The following is an 18,712-nucleotide window of genomic DNA, read 5'->3' on the forward strand; positions in this document are numbered from 1 at the left end:
TATTTTTTTAATATTAAATACTAATTATCTTTCAAAGAAATCAAACTTATTACTGTATGGACGGCAAAGAATCTTTATCCATCAAAAAGTGAAACAGAACGGACTATAAATAATCATCAATACCCAATAGCAAATCCGTTTGTCAAACTCATTAATTAGTATCTATCTTGGAGAACACTTTTCAGAAGCAACCTCCCAAGTTATCAATTATATATTCTCAGGAATTAAATAAAGGGTCTTGTTAACCGATACTTTTAGGGCATTTGCTAAAGAACTATTTTAAAAAGGTTTTAGAAAAATTTTGATACTATTTTTATAAGAAATATAAAAAGCTACCAAAAAAATCAATTGATTTCTTTTTACTAGGGCATTTAAAATTAAATATTCTTAGGGCACCTATTAATATTTCCTTTAAATAAAATACACATTGAGGGGCCTCATGTACGGCCTTCATATATCAACCCCCCCCCCCCCCCCCCCCTCATCAAGAGCTAGGTTACAGTTATACCTTAATAAAGAAGGGATTTAAAAAAAAAAAAAAACTCTATTTTAAAATGAAAATAAGTTGGACCAAAGAGGGGTTAAGAGTTGTGGTCAGTAGCTATTTCCATCTAATTTCATCATTGTTGACATCATTAGTTTTCCTGATAAGGATAAATGACATCCTTAATATTAATTCTTATTCCATTATTTATATATTTTTATTCACTATGTCTTGCATCTATACTAGTCTCAATCTTTGTTTGATCAGAATGTCTTTTACATGTTAATCACAATCACCCCAGTAAAAGATTCCATGTCTACATTTTTGGGCTGATATATACCCGAAAAAAGAAAAAAGAGTTTGTCAAGGAGGGTACCATGTGGTTGCATTCATCAATTTAGTACAAATAGTCTATATTTCCCTAAACATAATTAAATTAAAGCATGACTTATTTATTAATGTAACTATATTTTTAAATTTAATTGGAAACCCTAAGAATTTATAACTAAGTTTTATCCATTTAAGAATGAAGTCACGTAACTTTTTATTTTTATTTTATATGCAATCATGTATACTTTATATTAAACAAGTAATATTTGGATTTTGAACCTTGGAGTCGAGCCTGGACACTTGGGTTGGCAAGTATCACAAGCATCTAAGCAAACTTAGCCCAAGACAAGCATTTTGCCACCGTCGATTATAATTTAAAATTTCCAAGTTTATTGGTTGGACAGTCGATTAACACTCAAAGAGTGTGTAGTAAAATCCTACAATCTTTCACAAAGTCAAAAGTGTACTGCAAAGAGAAAAAAACTAGGAGAGGCATATATCCAGGTAGTATTATTTTCATAGCCCTTGTTATATACAGTAGTAACTAACATTAACCTAACCAAAAAAATATTAAGAAAGTTTTTTGATCCATGGCTTCCATTTCTTCCTCGAAAACCCTGAAGACAACCACTTTGTTTTTCTGTCTCTTAGTCCTCCAATTATCCCTCATCAAAGGTCAAGGACCTCAAGGTGGAAATGATCAGAGCAGCAGCGATAAAGTAAATTTGCACTCAAAGCAGTTGATTCTTGTTAAAGTATGGTGCTTGATAATCCTACTAGTAAGCACTTTTGCATTTGGGATCTCTCCCTACTTTTTTCGATGGAATGACAGCTTTCTTCTCTTGGGAACGCAATTTGCTGGTGGGGTTTTTCTGGCAACCTCTCTGATCCATTTCTTGAGTGATTCAGCTGGGACCTTTGCAGACCTCACAACCAAAACATACCCTTTTGCATTCATGTTAGCATTGGCAGGTTATGTTTTGACATTGCTTGCTGATTGCATAGTGGCTCATGTTACAAGTGGTGTCAAAAGAGATGCTAGAGTTCTGGTAGTGGAAGAAGGAAGGACACCTGAGGAGCAACCTAAAGAGGCGCATGTTGATGTCAACCCGGAGTTTTTGAGGACAACCTCTTTTGGAGACGCCTTACTACTCATCCTCGCCTTGTGCTTTCATTCTGTATTTGAGGGTATTGCTGTGGGAGTTTCAGGTAAATGATACATTCATACATATTGTGTATACATATATTCCTTGGTACGTTTTTTTTTTTTTTTTTCCTTGTCCATCGAATTTCATCATCTTGCTTTACTTTGTGGTATTAAGTCATTGTGATGGTAGAGGGTGGTTGCCGATTAGGTTTGTGTATTGAATGCAATATAGTGTTTCTTCTTTATAAGTTTGACCGTTTGAGTGTCCCTTTCTTTGTGTAATTAATATAATGGCCTATATATAGAGACTGCTTCTTATATATCTAGCCATATCACACTTGAGTCTGTAAATAAGTTTGGAAGAACCTAGCTACTATCTTTGTAACAGATTGTAAGCAAGTACATTTGCAGTGTTTAATTTAGGCAAGCATATCCTGATCAAATCTTTCCTGTTTTACCAAGTCTTTTATATTCATGATTTGTTATTATTGTATGTTGTTTCATTTTTAGCTGTTGTAAAACCCATATATACCTTGATTTCCTTTAAAACCCATAACTCTCATCTGCTAGTTTAATTTAATGAGTTGTGTTTACGTTTAGCAAACTTAACTACAATCTCTCCCAAATAAATTTCAGCTACGGAGGGTGAAGCATGGAGGAATCTTTGGACAATATCCTTGCACAAAATGTTTGCAGCCATTTCAATGGGAATAGCATTGCTCAAGATGCTACCAAAGAGGCCATTTCTTTCAACTGCGGCTTATTCATTTGCTTTTGCTATATCTAGCCCTGTTGGAGTTGGAATTGGCATTGCTATTGATGCCACAACTCAAGGACAAACAGCTAATTGGATCTATGCTATCTCAATGGGCATTGCTTGTGGGGTTTTCGTCTATGTTGCCATCAACCATCTTATGGCAAAAGGATACACACCCCAATCTGAATGTTATTTTGACACTCCATTCTACAAATTTCTTGCTGTCCTACTTGGAGTGACCGTTCTAGCGATTGTGATGATCTGGGATACATAAAACGTCTTTTATATTGGGTTTCCTTGTTTGACAGTGTGAATGTGTGATAATATATAATTTATGTAATTTCTTTGGCTTATTGGCTATACCAAATTACCTGTGTGTGCACTCAGTCTTTAAAGTCTGAGAAAGTATCATTTCCTTAATTTTGGTTACTCTCCTGTATTTTCTACATGTATTTCTTCTATTTTTTTGTTGCTAATATGTATGTCTTCTAATGCATTGTTAATAAGAAGTTAATTTTTTGCTACTTCCTCAAATTACCTCCTTAAGTACCTTTAAATAGCTTAACAAATTAGCCTTGGCCATGTTTGAAGCCAGAATGGATTTGATTTTATGATTCACAAGTTGATTAACAAGGGTAATTATTGAGTACTTCTGGAGTACCATAAATGCGTATTTTCCCCTTTCACATAATTGTGGGTCCCATTAATTAAATTCATGGTAGGATCCATAATTCATGTGAGAGGAGGGATTACGCATTTATGGTACTCTCGGAGTATTTAATAATTTTTCGATTGACAAATATGAGTGCCACAAGCACAGCTACTAGAATGGAAAGACAACTAAGCAATTAATTCAAATTAAACTAAAGGGTATGTTTGGAATAGAAGAATGTGTGGAAGGGGGTTTTTCGTGTTTCTAGGGCTCGTGAGGAAAAGTTTCAATAGTTCGTGTTTTTTTATCCGTATTATGTTTTGATTTGTATTAAATATGTGTTTTTCTAACCTTTGAAGGTGAGGTGAGTAACAGAGAGCAAGCAAATTGAAGTTTCGGTGGACAAAGTATAAAATTTTAAACTACAGGTAGACAAAGTGAAAACGGGTCAAACCACAAGTGTGTTTATTGTAATTTCCCCTATTGTTAAATTTAATTGGAAACCCTCTTCTTTCTTTTTTTTTTTTTTTTTTTTTTTTTTTTTTTTTTTTTTTGTTGAGAAGAATCTATAACCGAGTTTAATCCGTTTAAGAATATGCTTGATGTTTCTCAAAAAAAAAAAAAAAAAAAAGAATATGCTTTTTTTTTTTTTTTTTTGCTAGGTAATTACGGGGGCTAGAACCCCCGAGCTCACGGTATCCTACAGATCCCGGTGCCACTGGGCTACAAGGCCCAGTGGCAAAAAAAAAAAAAAAGAATATACTTGATCAATAATTAAATTGTTAATGACACGTAACTTTTTATTTTATTTTATTCGGCAATCTTGTATACTTAATATTAAACAACTAATATTTGGTTTTAGTACCCTTGGCGAGTCGAGCCCTGGACAATTGGGTTGGCAAAGTATCACAAGCATCCAAGCAAACTTAAGCCCAAGACAAGCATTGCCACCGTTGATTATAATTTAAAATTTCCAAGTTTATTGGTTGGACAGTCGATTAACACTCAAGAGTGTGTAGTACAATCCTACAATCTTTCACAAAGTCAAAAGTGTACTACAAAGAGAAAAAAAAAAAAAAAACTAGGGGATGCATATATCCAAGTAGTATTATTTTCATAGCCCTTGTTATATACAGTAGTAACTAACATTAACCTAACCAAAAAAATATTAAGAAAGTTTTTTGATCCATGGCTTCCATTTCTTCCTCGAAATTAAAACCCTGAAGACATCCACTTTGTTTTTCTGTCTCTTAGTCCTCCAATTATCCCTCATCAAAGGTTAAGGACCTCAAGGTGGAAATGATCAGAGCAGCAGCGATCAAGTAAATTTGCACTCCTTTCTCAAAAAAAAAGAAAAAGAAAGAAAGTAAATTTGCACTTGTTAAAGTACGGTGCTTGATAATCCTTCTCTCCCTACTTTTTTAGATGGAATGAAAGCTTTCTTCTCTTGGGAACGCAATTTGCTGGTGGGGGTTTTCCTGGCAACCTCTCTGATCCATTTCTTGAATGATTCAGCAGGGACCTTTGCAGACCTCACAACCAAAACATACCCTTTTGCATTCATGTTAGCATCGGCAGGTTATGTTTCGACATTGCTTGCTGATTGCATAGTGGCTTCTCTTACAAGTGGTGGCAAAAGAGAAGCTAGAGTTCTGTTAGTGGAAGAAGGAAGGACACCCGAGGAGCAACCTAAAGAGGTGCATGTTGATGTCAACCCAGAGTTTTTGAGGGCAACTTCTTTTGGAGACGCCTTACTACTCATCCTCGCCTTGTGTTTTCATTCTGTATTTGAGGGAATTGCTGTGGGAGTTTCAGGTAAATGATACATTCATATATACATATTGTGTATACATTATTCCTTGGTTATCTTTTTTTCCATGTCCATCGAATTTCGTCTTGCTTTACTTTGTGGTGTTAATTCATTGTGATGGTAGTGGGTGGTTGACGATTACGTTTGTATATCGAATGTTATATGGTGTTTCTTCTTTATAAGTTTGACGGATTGAGTGTCCCTTTCTTTGTGTACTTGATATGATAGCCTATAAAGACTGCTTCTTATATATCTTTCCATATCACACTATTGAGTCTGTAAATAAGTTTGGAAGAACCTAGCTATTATATATCTTTGTAACAGATTGTAAACTAGTACATTTGTACTGTTTAGTTTAGGCAAGCATATCATGATCAAACCTTTCCTGTTTTACTAAGTTTTTATATTCATGATTTGTTATTATCGTATGTTATTTTGTTTTTAGCTGTTGTAAAACCCATATATACCTGTATTTTGCTTCAAAACCCATATCTGTCACCTGCTACTTTGAATGAGTAGTGTTTTACCAAACTTAACTACAACCTCTCCCAAATAAATTTCAGCTACTGAGGGTGAAGCATGGAGGAATCTGTGGATAATATCCTTGCACAAAATGTTTGCAGCCATTTCAATGGGAATGGCATTGCACAGGATGCTACCAAAGAGGCCATTTCTGTCAATTGCGGCTTATTCATTTGCTTTTGCTGTATCTAGCCCAGTTGGAGTTGGGATTGGCATTGCTATTGATGCCACAACTCAAGGACAAACAGCTAATTGGATCTATGCTATCTCAATGGGTATTGCTTGTGGGGTTTTCGTCTATGTTGCTACCAACCATCTTATGGCAAAAGGCTACACACCCCAATCTGAATGTTATTTTGACACTTCATTCTACAAATTTTTTGCTCTGCTACTAATTGGAGTGACCGTTCTAGCGATTGTGATGATTTGGGATACATAAAACATCTTCTATATTGCGTTTCCTTGTTTGATAGTGTGAATGTGTGATAATATATCATTTATGTAATTTCTTTGGCTTTTTGGCTATACCAAATTACCTGTGTGTGCACTCAGTCTTAAGTCTAAGAAAGAATCACTACCTTAATTTTGGTTACTCTCCTATATTTTCTACATGTATGTCTTCTATTTTATTTTATTTTATTTTATTTTATTTTTGTCGCTAATAAGTATGTCTTCTAATGCATTGTAAATAAGAAGTTAATTTTTTGCTTAAGAGAGTGTATTGTGTGTAATATAATTTACTTCATCCTCCTTTAAAATTTATTATAACTTTTGAGTGAAGTTGTAGTGTGCCTTTATATTATAACCCCTTTCCCTCTTTGTGTATGTGTGTGTGTTTATTTCTCAAAAAAAAAGAAAAAAAAGAGTACCTTTAAAGGGCTTAACAAATTAGCCTTGGCTATGTTTGAACCCAGAGTGGATTTGATTTCATGAATCACAAGTTGATTGACAGAGATGAGTGTCATAAACACAACTACTAGAATGGAAAGAAAACTAAGAAATTAATTCAAATTAATCTAAAGGGTATGTTCGGTATAGACGAAGATGTGGAAGCTAGAGGAGAGAAAAAGAGTGGCCAGAATTACATATCTCCCATTCAAATATAAGGTAAATATCAATCATTGTTGATTATAATTTTAAGGCAAAAATATAATTTACACCCACTAATTTTGTCCAAAATTTTTTAAGTTTGAAATTGGTCACTTTAGTCTGATAATTTTGCTAAAAATCATTACTCACTTAATTGGGTAAGTTTTCCCAAAAATGACTAAAAATAACCAATTTAAAAAACTAAAATGGTTATTGGGTAAAATTCTTGTACTAAAATAACCAATTAAAATAATTTTGAGATAAAATTACTGGATTTAAACAACTAATTTGAAACTTAAAAGATTAAAATATTTTTTCGGCAAAATCAACAAAAGTTAATTGCATTTTTGTCTAATTTTAAAATCTAAGTTTACTGGCTGGACCGTCTTTTAACCCTCAAGGGTGTGTAGTACAATCCTACAATCTTTCACAAAGTCAAAACTGTACTACAAAGACAAAAACTCGGTGGCATAGATCCAAGTAGTATTATTTTCAAAGACATTGTTATATAACTGACATACCTAACCAAAACAATATCAAGAAAGTTTTTTAAGCCCCATCCATGGCTTCCATTTCTTCCTTGAAAACCCTGAAGTCAACCACTTTGCTTTTCTGTCTCCTAGTCATCCAATTATCCCTCATCAAAGGTCAAGATGGCAATGATCAGAGCAGCAGCGATCAAGTAAATTTGCACTCAAAGCACTTGATTCTTGTTAAAGTATGGTGCTTGATAATCCTACTAGTAAGCACTTTTGCATTTGGGGTCTCTCCCTACTTTTTCCGATGGAACGAAAGCTTTCTTCTCTTGGGAACGCAATTTGCTGGTGGGCTTTTCCTGGCAACCTCTCTGATCCATTTCTTGAGTGATTCAGCTGGGACCTTTGCAAGCCTCACGACCAAAACATACCCTTTTGCATTCATGTTAGCATCGGCAGGTTATGTTCTCACCATGCTTGCTGATTTCATAGTGGCTTATGTTACAAGTGGTGGCACAAGAGATGCTAGAGTTCGAGTTTTGGAAGAAGGAAGGACACCTGAGGAGCAACCTAAAGAGGTGCATGTTGATGTCAACCCAGAGTTCTTGAAGACAACCTCTTTTGGAGACGCCTTACTACTCATCCTCGCCTTGTGTTTTCATTCAGTATTTGAGGGTATTGCTGTGGGTGTTTCAGGTAAATGATACATTCATACATATTGCGTATACATATATATATATATATATATATATTTTTTTTTCCTTGTCCATCAAATTTCATCTTGCTTTAGTTACGATATTGTTCTATGGAAGCGGGCGGGCTGTTAGAAGTTCGGCCCCTTCTCTTTCTCGTTATCGGTCAATCGGCTGTCCATCCATGTCATGCTATAAAACATTCCTGGAATCAGTCTGTCTCTGTCTTGTCTCTATGGCTTGATTTTTTTAGTAAAAAGACTTGTTAAAACGATCGAATAGGTCAATTGGGTAGATGGTGGGAAATTCAAATGCTCTTTTTGACAAGTTATTGTGATGGGAAAAATAGAGGGTGGCTGGCGATTTGGTTTGAAGAAATCATCGAATATAATATAGCTTTTCTTCTTTATAAATATGAGTGTCCTTTTCTTTTTGTAATTGGTATAATAACCTATATATAGAGACTGCTTCTTTCTTATATATCTAGCCATATCACATTTGATTCTATAAATAATTTTAGAAGCACATAGCTACCATCTTTTTAAGAGATTGTAAACAAGTACATTTGTACTGTGTATTTTAGGCAAGCATATCTAGATCCATCTTTTTTCTGTTTTACTGTCTTATTTCATGATTTTTTTAATATTGTATGTTGTTTTTAGCTCCTGTAAAACCCATATACTTGAATTTGCTTCAAAAGAATCAAAACCCATATCTCCGATCTGCTAGTTTGAATGAGTAGTGTTTTCGTTTAGCTAACTTAACTACAACTCCTCCCAACTAAATTTCAGCTACCGAGGCTGATGCATGGAAGAATCTGTGGACAATATCCTTGCACAAAGTCTTTGCAGCCATTTCAATGGGGATAGCATTGCTCAGGATGCTACCAAAGAGGCCATTTCTGTCAACTGCGGCTTATTCGTTTGCTTTTGCTATATCTAGCCCTGTTGGAGTTGGGATTGGCATTGCTATTGATGCCACAACTCAAGGACAAACAGCTAATTGGATCTATGCTATCTCAATGGGCCTTGCTTGTGGGGTTTTCGTCTATGTTGCCATTAACCATCTTATGGCAAAGGGCTACACACCCCAATCTGAATGTTATTTTGACACCCCATTCTACAAATTTCTTGCTGTGCTTCTTGGAGTGACCGTTCTAGCCATTGTGATGATCTGGGATTCATAAAACATCTTCTATATTGGGTTTCCTTGAGTGTGTGATAATAATTTATGTAATTTCTTTGGTTTTATTGGCTATACCAATTACCTGTGTATGCACTCAGTCTAAAGTCTAAAAAAGTATCACTTCCTTTTGGTTATTCTCCTCTATTTTATAAATATACATGTGTTTTAATGCATTGTTGATAATAAGCTGATTTTTGCTACTTCCTCAAATAATCTCCTTATTCCTAAAGTAACTTTAAACAGCTTAACAAATTAGCCTTGGCCTGTCGAACCCAGAATGGATTAACAGATGAGTGGCATAAGAACAACAACAATAATGGAAAGACAACCAAGCAATTAATTCAAATTAATCTTAAGGGTTTGTTTGGAGCAGACGAAGATGTGGAAGAGGAGAGGAAATGGGTGGTCAGAATTTACATCTCCTATTCAAATATAAGGTAAATATCAAACCCAAAAGTATTTTTAGAGTTTAGACATAAATTTTGCATTAAAATTCATGCTAAGGTGACGATGATCATAACATGATTGCATTGTACAGTTCTCCTATAGAAGAGAACTTGGGTTCAAATTCCTCAGTCACCCTCCTCTTGTAAGCAAAAGGATAGAAAACTAGGACCAGTAGTAATTAAGCTGGAGAGCAATCTAGTACTATATGCGATGGCAAATTGTAGCCAAAAAAAGAAAGAAAAAGTGATGGCATAGGGCTTGAGCCGGTCAATGGGCCATAGAATGAAGGATATTCTACGTAGATCATAATAGTATTTGGCAACAATAAGTCAAATTGAAGCTTACAGCTTTCCATTTGGGTACTGAGTTAATTTTGACTGGATCAAGATGTTGGGTTAGTGATGGTTTTTGAGTCAGATACTAGTATGATACTTTCATCCTCCATAGTCCAGAAGAAGAAGTGCAGCATCCTTTTTTAAAGTAGGAAGAGAAGACTGTGAGCAGGTTTTTATTGAATCAAATAAAAAAAAAAAAAACCAAAAAACAAACAGAGAATAAGATATTATAATGGATGGAACATAAAGTAAAAGACAAAGTATGAGTAATGGAATACTCTTGATGATGCATTGCAATTGATAGTTAGTATGACCTCGTACACACACCTGCAAAGGATTGGAAAAGAAACCAAGGGTTTGCCGGGCAATGTGTAAATTGGGACTCTCTTATGCTTAAATTAGAAATGGTCTTTTACAAATGAAAGGTTTTCTATGGAGAATTTTTTAGTTATGTATTCACAACTTCCCTAACGACCTTGCTCCCCTTTTATGCACCTTAGGAGGGTGGAGTTTTTTATTTTTTATTTTTATTTTTAAAATTTTTAATTAATTTATTTTTTAAAAATTTTTCATTGTAGCTTGGGTTCCAAATTTGAACAGTGATGCCTCCCCTTATTTGGGGGAATATCCCTTGATGCTAGGAATAGTGTTTAGTGCCTCCCCTTATTTTGGGGTATATCCCTTGATGCTAGGAATAGTGTTTAGTGCCTCCCCTTATTTTGGGGTATATCCCTTGATGCTAGGAATAGTGTTTAGAGTTTTCAGCGGTGATAAATTGAATTTTAATATGTTCCCATATAAGTGATGATCAGCAGATTTTTGTCATTTTTTTTTTTAGGGAGAACGTACTTAGTTATGACGAGTTTCTCAAGATTTGACCAAGCTGCTTTGCATGCCCTCATATCTTACCGAGATAACTCATCGTTACTTTTTCAACAACTCTTAATGGGACAAATGATTTTTATTCAATAGGATGACATATTGAGAAATGAGTGGCAACAATAACACACATATGGATAGAATGAAGAATACAAAGGTGGAAAGTGAAGAGTGAAAATAAAAACACCTCTATCCTAGATATTGTCAGAATTTATTTATTTAATATGAATTTACTGAATGTTGGCTCAAAGGTAAGGAAGAAGGGAAAATTCAAACAAGTGTCATTCGCTCTCGAAATGTTTTTCAAAACAAATCAATGTCTTAAGTGTGTTTTTCCCCCTAAAAGTCATATACTTATATATAAAAAAATAAAAATAGAGGTAGTTTCATTTGGATGAGAAGTTGTTTAAGAACAATACCTTTTGGCTTGGGTTTTTTTATTTTTATTTTTATTATTTATATATATATATATATATTTTTATACATGGTATCACTAAAATGATGCTTCTGGTTGGTTAAAATCATGTCTCTTGGCTAAAATATGTGTGTTCAAAATGCTTGACGAACTTACCATTAAAAGTTCATGTTTGTTCATGTGTGAAAGATATACTTACATTGATGGCAGATAGAATTGACCTAATAAAGCTATCTATTCAACAATATATTTGTCTTGTCCCCAACCCAATGAATAAGGTATGTTTAAGATAACGGTGACTTATAAAACCTTTAACTTAGAAATATGTAAGTTCTTCTTACAAATTTGTAATTATCCTCAAATAAAAAAGACATCAAATAAAATCCAAAACTAAATCAACAAAAAATCTATAAAGTATCCGTGGAAATTAAAACCCCAAAACTAGAGTGAATACAATACTAAACAACAAAAGCCCTAAATCTGAAGGGGGTAGGAGGGGCTGAATTTGACAACTCAGTAAGTAACCAAATTCCAACTAACTAAATCAAACACATATACAAGTAAAATTAATAAAATCCAAAAATCATGTATCATAAAATCACAATTCAAACATATATTTTAGTCAAATTCTTGGTTCATTTCCAAAATTTACACAAACTTCATCTAGTAATTGATAAAAAAATGAAAACTTTCTAGATAACCAATTAAAAAAAAAAAATACACATTTGTAATATTTCAATAAAGAATTACGAGTGCGGCTTTCCAATATGATGAGAAGGAAGTCCAATTGGTACAAAAAAAAAAGCAATTGTGAATTGAGACCTATTCTTTGGCCAGTTTTCATGCGCGTTAGAAAGCAATTCTCATATCTCTTCATGTAGTGAGCCTCTATCCACACTACATTAAATTTCAATGTTGATAAAATATTGAGACTATCATCTTTAAAAACTTTAATTAATTTAGTGCGGCTGATGCACACTTCTTTTGGTTGAGTTTAGATTAATTTTTTTCTGAAATATTAAATTGGTAAAATTAATGTGAATGCTTTCGGAAGCAATCAATAGCTCTAAGGGAGGCTAGGGTTTTTGATATATATATATACACACTAATTAATATCAATGTACCTTTTTGGGGTTACATGTGTGTGTATTTATGAATGTATATATTAATTTAAGAGTAATTCTAGAGTCATAAATTATTTTACAATATTTTTACAAAATGTTGATGTGGCCAATCTCTTATTGGTTTTCATCTAAACCCATAATTAATATCACTTTTTCATTTATCAATAATCACTCACTACATCAACAGTTTGTAAAATAATTTGTATCTCTAGTATTATTCGTTAATTTATGGGTGTTTGAGTTTATCACATTGTGTGCTTCATAAGGAATGTACATTTGATTAAGGCAATATTAAATACAGATTTGAAGCTGTTGGTTTTTGATCTTTATTCAGCACCTTCGTGTAACTCAACTTATTGCATTGTGAACCTGCCATGTGCTCCCATAGGCCTGCAAGTATTCCAAGCTTATTTGCATGGCTCATGGAGCCCAAGGTAGGCTATATATTGAAATTCTTCCAAAGCACAATTAACGTTAAGTGTCTTTCCCAATGACACTTGGGCTTGATATATTTCATTTGGGCTTCGTTTATTTATTTAACAAGTCAGTGACCATGGAAAAAATTAGACTAAGCAAAAATTCATAGCAATTTCATAACAACATCTAGTTTGTTTATCATAATCTGCTATTAAAATTTTTAAATGACCATGCAGCTCTCTAAAATATATTCCAAATCTTTTTCAAGAATATACTTTCCTAATTGAATCGTGCACGCAATATCACTGCATTAGTTTTAATATCTGATTGTCACTTTATAACCTACTAAAAATCTGAATACCAATTAAAAAGACTCAGTTAGCCTGAGTATGGTCTCTCTTTTCAACATTATCATTATTTTAATTAATCTACAGCTAAACCTTTGGGCCACTTGTTAAGACCACTTAATTAAGTTACGATTTTATAAATTTTGACTATCAAAAAAACATTTAATTTCTTAAAAATTAAAATCCAAAAAGCAAAATTTTTCATTCTTTTCTAGTTTAAAAAAAAGGCTTCCCGGCAAAAGAGTTACAAGTCTTGATACTAATATTATATTTTGATGAAGACTTAAAAAGTTCTTATAATTTTTAAACGTGATGGAAAAATCAATTCCATCAATTTAAGATTTTATCGTTTGAATAATTATATCTAACATGTTTGGTATGCAGTAATAGATCTTGTAAGTTATTTATATTTGTAGGGTCACAATTTAAGGCCCAAGCCCAAAATGTATGCAGCCTTGGTCCAATGAGCCCAATACAATGAATTTGTAGAGAATGAGTCAAAGAACTAGGTCCTAACGAGTTGGACAACGGATAATATTGAATTGCATGACGATCAAACACAAATAAAGGATGCTGATATTAATAAATTTTCAATCCGAGGAGGTTAAATCTGCATATTATGATCACTTCAGACTATCAGAATGATTCAGATTGCTATATTATTTTCTCTCACTCCCTCTGGATCCCTCTCTCATGGAGGGTCTCTCACATTACATAGCCCCTTTTGGGCCATCTTGATCCTACACTTGTTGATAGTCCATATTTGAGTGCCCGTTCCATCAGACACCCCCTTTCAGCCTTCTGTGAGTTGTGGTAGCCAAGGTAATACTGTTTAGAGGTCTCCTTCACATAAATGCGGCCAGAAAAGTAGCTGCAATGCATTTAATGCGGTGGTGACAGCTTTTCCTTAGATATTTTGTGTTTCATTCTTCCCTGTATGTTTATGAGGCACATTCCTATTGCTAGAGCCTTTTGGAGGGTTCCTTTAATTGCTAGAGTACACACTTGAGCTACATTCATCGCATCCAAGGAAGTATTCCTCCTCAGATCATCTTCCATTTATTCCCTGCTTATGAGACTTTAGCTGGGGATCCCTTAACAACCATTTGCCTCTCTTTGGACTTGTCAATTGTCCCGGGTGAAGCCCAAAGCCTAATATATGATTTTGGGCCTTTACCCCTACAATAGCCTCTCAAAATTCTGGTTTTTCCCTCTTATCCGAGGAGGAAAAGTGGGGTTTTGATATTTAAGGGATAAGACCCACTAATCCTTTGATTTACACGTGTGGGAATGCGGTTTTACATGCCTTATAATTGTTACTGACGTTTCGTAGCCCACGAGGTGTCATTAATTACTTTAGGCGGCTTTATGTCCCCCGAATCCAACGGTGAGGCGCAAATCCAACAGTTGACATTTTTCCTAGAATTTTGAGCGGGAGTATTCCCACTTATTCTCTCCCTCTATATAAAGCCTTAAGGGAAATCATTCTCCTCTTTTCTTAAAAAAAAAAAAAAAACCTTCAAGTGCTCCAGAGAACTTTAGTGCCTCGTCTCACAAAACACTCTAAATTCCTGAGTCTCCATAGCTGTTTCTTGTAAGAAGTCTTTGCGACTCTTTCTAAAAGTTTCAGAGATTTAGCATACATGTTCCCATAAGTCTTTCATTTCTTTATATTCTTCTTTTTTCTCCTCGGCCTTCTTCTTTTAGAAGCCTTTCTTTGTGTCATTTTTGGTCACTTAGATGGGTAGGTTCAAGCACCTAGTAGATTCGCCAGTCGGTATGGAAGGTTTTAAGGCCAAATACCATATCCCACAAGGAGTGGGTTTAGAATATTGTCCTACGGACCAAATACTCACTAACAGAGAGACGAGTCAAGTCTTCATTCCTATGATTGCTTTCATAGAGGGAGGAATGATGCTTCCCATGGGTAGGATAACCAGGGGTTGCTTGCTTAACCATAGGCTAACCCCCTACTAGTGCCCTGCCAATATGTTTCGAGTCTTAGGGTGCGTAGATGCTCTAAACGACCAGATGAATCTCGGCCTCACATGGCACGATGTTGCTCACTTGTACGAGTGCCATTCCCTTTCCTGGGGATATTACCTCAAATCTTGGTCTGACGAGGTGAGGTTGATATCTTGCCTTCTTAAGTCCAACAAAGGCTTGAAGGGCGATTATCTGGTCGTTTCCGGGGAATGGCATGATGGTCTTTACTACTCAGTTAGGGCAGGAACACCAAGTGGGGTACTCTAGGATCAGGTCCCTTGGTCGGGATCTTAGTCTTCTGAGCTTTCCCTTTACTTGTTTTGGTTATTTGTTTTCTTGGACTAATCACAACTTCCCTTTTGGATTTTTTGCAGACAAAGAATACGTCGCTCTGAAGATCAGTCTGGTCAACGTTCAAGCTCTCAATTACCTCCTAAGGTTAGAGATTTTTGTGAGTGAAGATAGACAGTTATAGGCCGCTCATCTCATTTTGGACTACAAGCCGCTGTCCTGTATCTTCCAGGACGTAAGCCAGGCAATAAGGGCTAGGAGTTTTAGATTGCTTTGAATTGACGTCTCTAAGCTGGGATTCTTAGCTCGGAGAGACCTTTCACCCGTTTAGTCGCCTACTCAGCGTGTTCTCCAAGGGGTGGCCGTTCCAAGAGAGGAGATTGATTCTACTCACTCATCCCTTGAAGCTGAGATTGATCAATTTCGCTTTAACGAGGAGGATGAAGTGCCGATAAGGCCAGTAGAGCTCTCAGACTCTGACGTAGATCTTGACCGATTCTCTACGACACATTCTCTGAGGTTGATAGTTGCCCAGATTGATACTAGCCAAGAAATTGAAGAGAAAGGCTTGGATCTGAAGCAAAGGTCCGGCTTAAAGGGCCTAATGGTCAATAGGAACAAGGGAAAATCCTTTAGAGATGTCCCTAAGACACAAGTTCCTGCTAGCCTCCCTTCTTCTCCCTCTCCTCCCATTGACCTCGGGTTGTAGGCCAATCCAAATTTGAGGAGAAAAAGGCCTGTTGATGATTTGGAGGAGGGTGAGGTAAGACTTCAGAAGGCTAAACAGCAAAAGAAGGCCAAAGAGCCTAAAGATAAGAGGACTAAGTTGGTGGACAGCCGAGATGAGGTTGCAGTACGAAGGGGGTAGCACACTTGGTCCCCTTGGCTTGAGCTAGATGGCGCTCCCATTTCTTGGGACGCTACACTTTGGGAGTCCCAAAGGGGCAGGCCACATACCTCGCTGAGGCCTTGCAGCAGCCCTTTCTGCTCCCCTGGGATATAGACGGGCTCAAGAATACCAGGTAGCCAGACTTCTTCATGTCGCTGAAAAGGGACCTTGAAATGGTAAACCAAAAATCCTTCATTCTATAAATTTTGAACTCTATGTTCATTTACATGTTGCCCATGTTTTAATGATCCTTCCACTACCTTTATGCATGTTACCCAGCAAATCTATGTGGTCGAGGAATGGGTTAAGAACACTCGAGAGGAGGTGAATGCTGAGGTCCAGTCTCGCCCTGTGGTTGAAAAGGTTGTTGGAGCCCTTAGGCAGGAGAAGGAGGGCTTGTCCGAGAAGGTTAAGGAGGCTATCCAAGCTCGTGACAGTGCCGTGGTGGGCCTGAAGACCACGGAAAGGCAGGTTGAGGATATGTGCCAAAAGTTGCATGTAACAGAAATAAACCTGGCCAGTGAGAAGCAAGCAGTCGTAGACCTCAAGGCGCAGCTACAGCAAGCCAAGGGGGCGGCTCGGGTGGCCAGGGAAGTAGCTGAGGCCGCGGTGAAGGCCTCTTATGAGTGTGGGGTGCTGGACACAAAGACCAGGCTGACTGAGGAAGTGGCTGTGGTTTGCAAGGACTACTGCAGCGAGTCCTGGGGAGTGGCAATAGACTAGGCGGGAGTCCTTACAGGCTCTAAGCTTAAGAGGGTGGAGAACATCTTCTTCCCAGAGGATATTCGAGAGATTCTTGAGTTGGACCCTCCTTTCGAGAAGCTCCTTCCTGCCCAGGCTGCCCTTCCTGACATCGACGTTCTTGGGGGGGCAGGAGTGGACAAAGAGGCTCAGCCACCAATAAAGGATAAGCCATCCGAGGACTCCCTCAGAATCAGAGATGTAGTCTCACAGGCCAAGGACACTGAATCTAAATCCAAAACTGAAGGTGCTTATTCCAAGGCTGTTGATCCCAAGAAAGATCCCCTTAAGGACAAGGCCTAGAATTCTAGATGTAGGATTTTCTTCTGTTACTTTGTTTTTGTTTTCCATTCTTGTGGCTTTTGCCACTGCTTGTAATATAAATTTTCTTTAAGTTAATGAATGAACTTCTTTTCTATTTTTTGGGTTTTTATTTTCATTGCTTTTAATTTTATTATCATTATATATGAGCCTAGACAGTTATTGCTCCATTTCCAATAGTAATTCATTATTTATATTTCAAGAAATCTAACTAAGTGTCAACAAGATAGAGATATTTTACATTTGTGATATGAATTAACTCTTACATAGTGAATGTTGGATCTGAGGGGCGTAAGAAATATACCTTGTAACTTACATTTTGTCTAACACTTATAAAGGTGTTCTTTGAGTATCAGAAGTAGTTAATTTCCTCTTAACCTATGGTCCGAGGATCCATGCAGGGTTTAGGTTCTGTTTAATACTTGAAAGAATGGCAAAAGTAACTAATTTCCCCTAAGCCTGTGGTCCAAGGAGCCATGCAGGATTTAGGTTATGTTTAATACTTGAGTAAATGTTTAAAGTAATTAATTTCTCCTAAGTCTGTGGTTCGAGGAGCCATGCAGGACTTAGGTTCTGTTTAATACTTGAGTAAATGTCAAAAGTTATTAATTTCCCCTAAACCTGTGGTCTGAGGAGCCATGCAGGGTTTAGGTTCTGTTTAATACTTAAGTAAATGTCTAAAGTAATTAATTTACCCTAAGCCTATGGTCCGAGGAGCCATGCAGGACTTAGGTTTTGTTTAATACTTGAGTAAATGTCAAAAGTTATTAATTTCCCCTAAGCCGTGATCCGAGGAGCCATGCAGGGCTTATGTTTTATTTAATACTTGAGTAAATGTCTAGCCCAAGGAGCCATGCAAGGCTTAGGTTTTGTTTAATACTTGAGTAAATTGAGAGATAAGAAGCATGAGGGCTTTATACAACAAAAGAACTTATCGAGAAAGGAAACTTTCATTAATAATAGTACCTATTCAGGTTATTTACATTTCAAGGGCATGGTATTACATGCTCATCTAAATCTTCTAGAAAATATGCCCTAATACCAGCCACTGAGGTGATACGATATGGTCTTTCCCAATTTGGTCCAAGCTTTCCCCATGTTGGATTTTTTGCAGTCCCCAGAACTTTCCTCAACACTAAGTCTCCAGGCACTAGTGGCTTCAGCTTTACTTTGGCATCATAACCTTGCTTAAGTTTGTGTTGGTAGTACGCCAGTTGGACCATTGCCCTTTCCCTTCTTTCTTCAATAAGATCTAAGCTTTTCTCTAGCAGCTTATTGTTGCTGCTTGGACAGAATGAGTTGGTTTTTAGCATTGGAAAACTCGTTTCTAGAGGAATAACAGCCTCGGCCCCATAAGTCATTGAAAAGGGGGTCTC

General features: G+C 36.2%; 2 protein-coding genes across 3 annotated transcripts; both read left to right on the forward strand.

Annotated features, from left to right (window-relative positions):
• Window positions 1-1,112: 1,112 nt before the first annotated feature.
• LOC126729345 (zinc transporter 2-like) lies at window positions 1,113-6,354 on the forward strand. Of its 2 annotated transcripts, XM_050434898.1 has the most exons (3): window positions 1,113-1,694; window positions 4,857-5,185; window positions 5,744-6,354. In XM_050434898.1, exons 1-3 carry the CDS (start codon window positions 1,405-1,407, stop codon window positions 6,139-6,141), a joined length of 1,017 nt encoding a protein of 338 aa, XP_050290855.1. In that variant the 5' UTR covers window positions 1,113-1,404; the 3' UTR covers window positions 6,142-6,354. The 2 variants fall into 2 exon arrangements, with proteins under 2 accessions (XP_050290855.1, XP_050290856.1); XM_050434899.1 differs by lacking the exons at window positions 4,857-5,185; window positions 5,744-6,354 and adding an exon at window positions 2,598-3,242 and having other exon boundaries at window positions 1,123-2,023.
• A 932-nt stretch (window positions 6,355-7,286) lies between these two features.
• LOC126729387 (zinc transporter 2-like) lies at window positions 7,287-9,278 on the forward strand. Its single transcript, XM_050434901.1, has 2 exons — window positions 7,287-7,963; window positions 8,751-9,278. Exons 1-2 carry the CDS (start codon window positions 7,354-7,356, stop codon window positions 9,143-9,145), a joined length of 1,005 nt encoding a protein of 334 aa, XP_050290858.1. The 5' UTR covers window positions 7,287-7,353; the 3' UTR covers window positions 9,146-9,278.
• Window positions 9,279-18,712: the final 9,434 nt, after the last annotated feature.

This window comes from Quercus robur, chromosome 1 (assembly GCF_932294415.1).
Source record: "Quercus robur chromosome 1, dhQueRobu3.1, whole genome shotgun sequence".
NCBI classification, from domain to species: Eukaryota; Viridiplantae; Streptophyta; class Magnoliopsida; order Fagales; family Fagaceae; genus Quercus; species Quercus robur.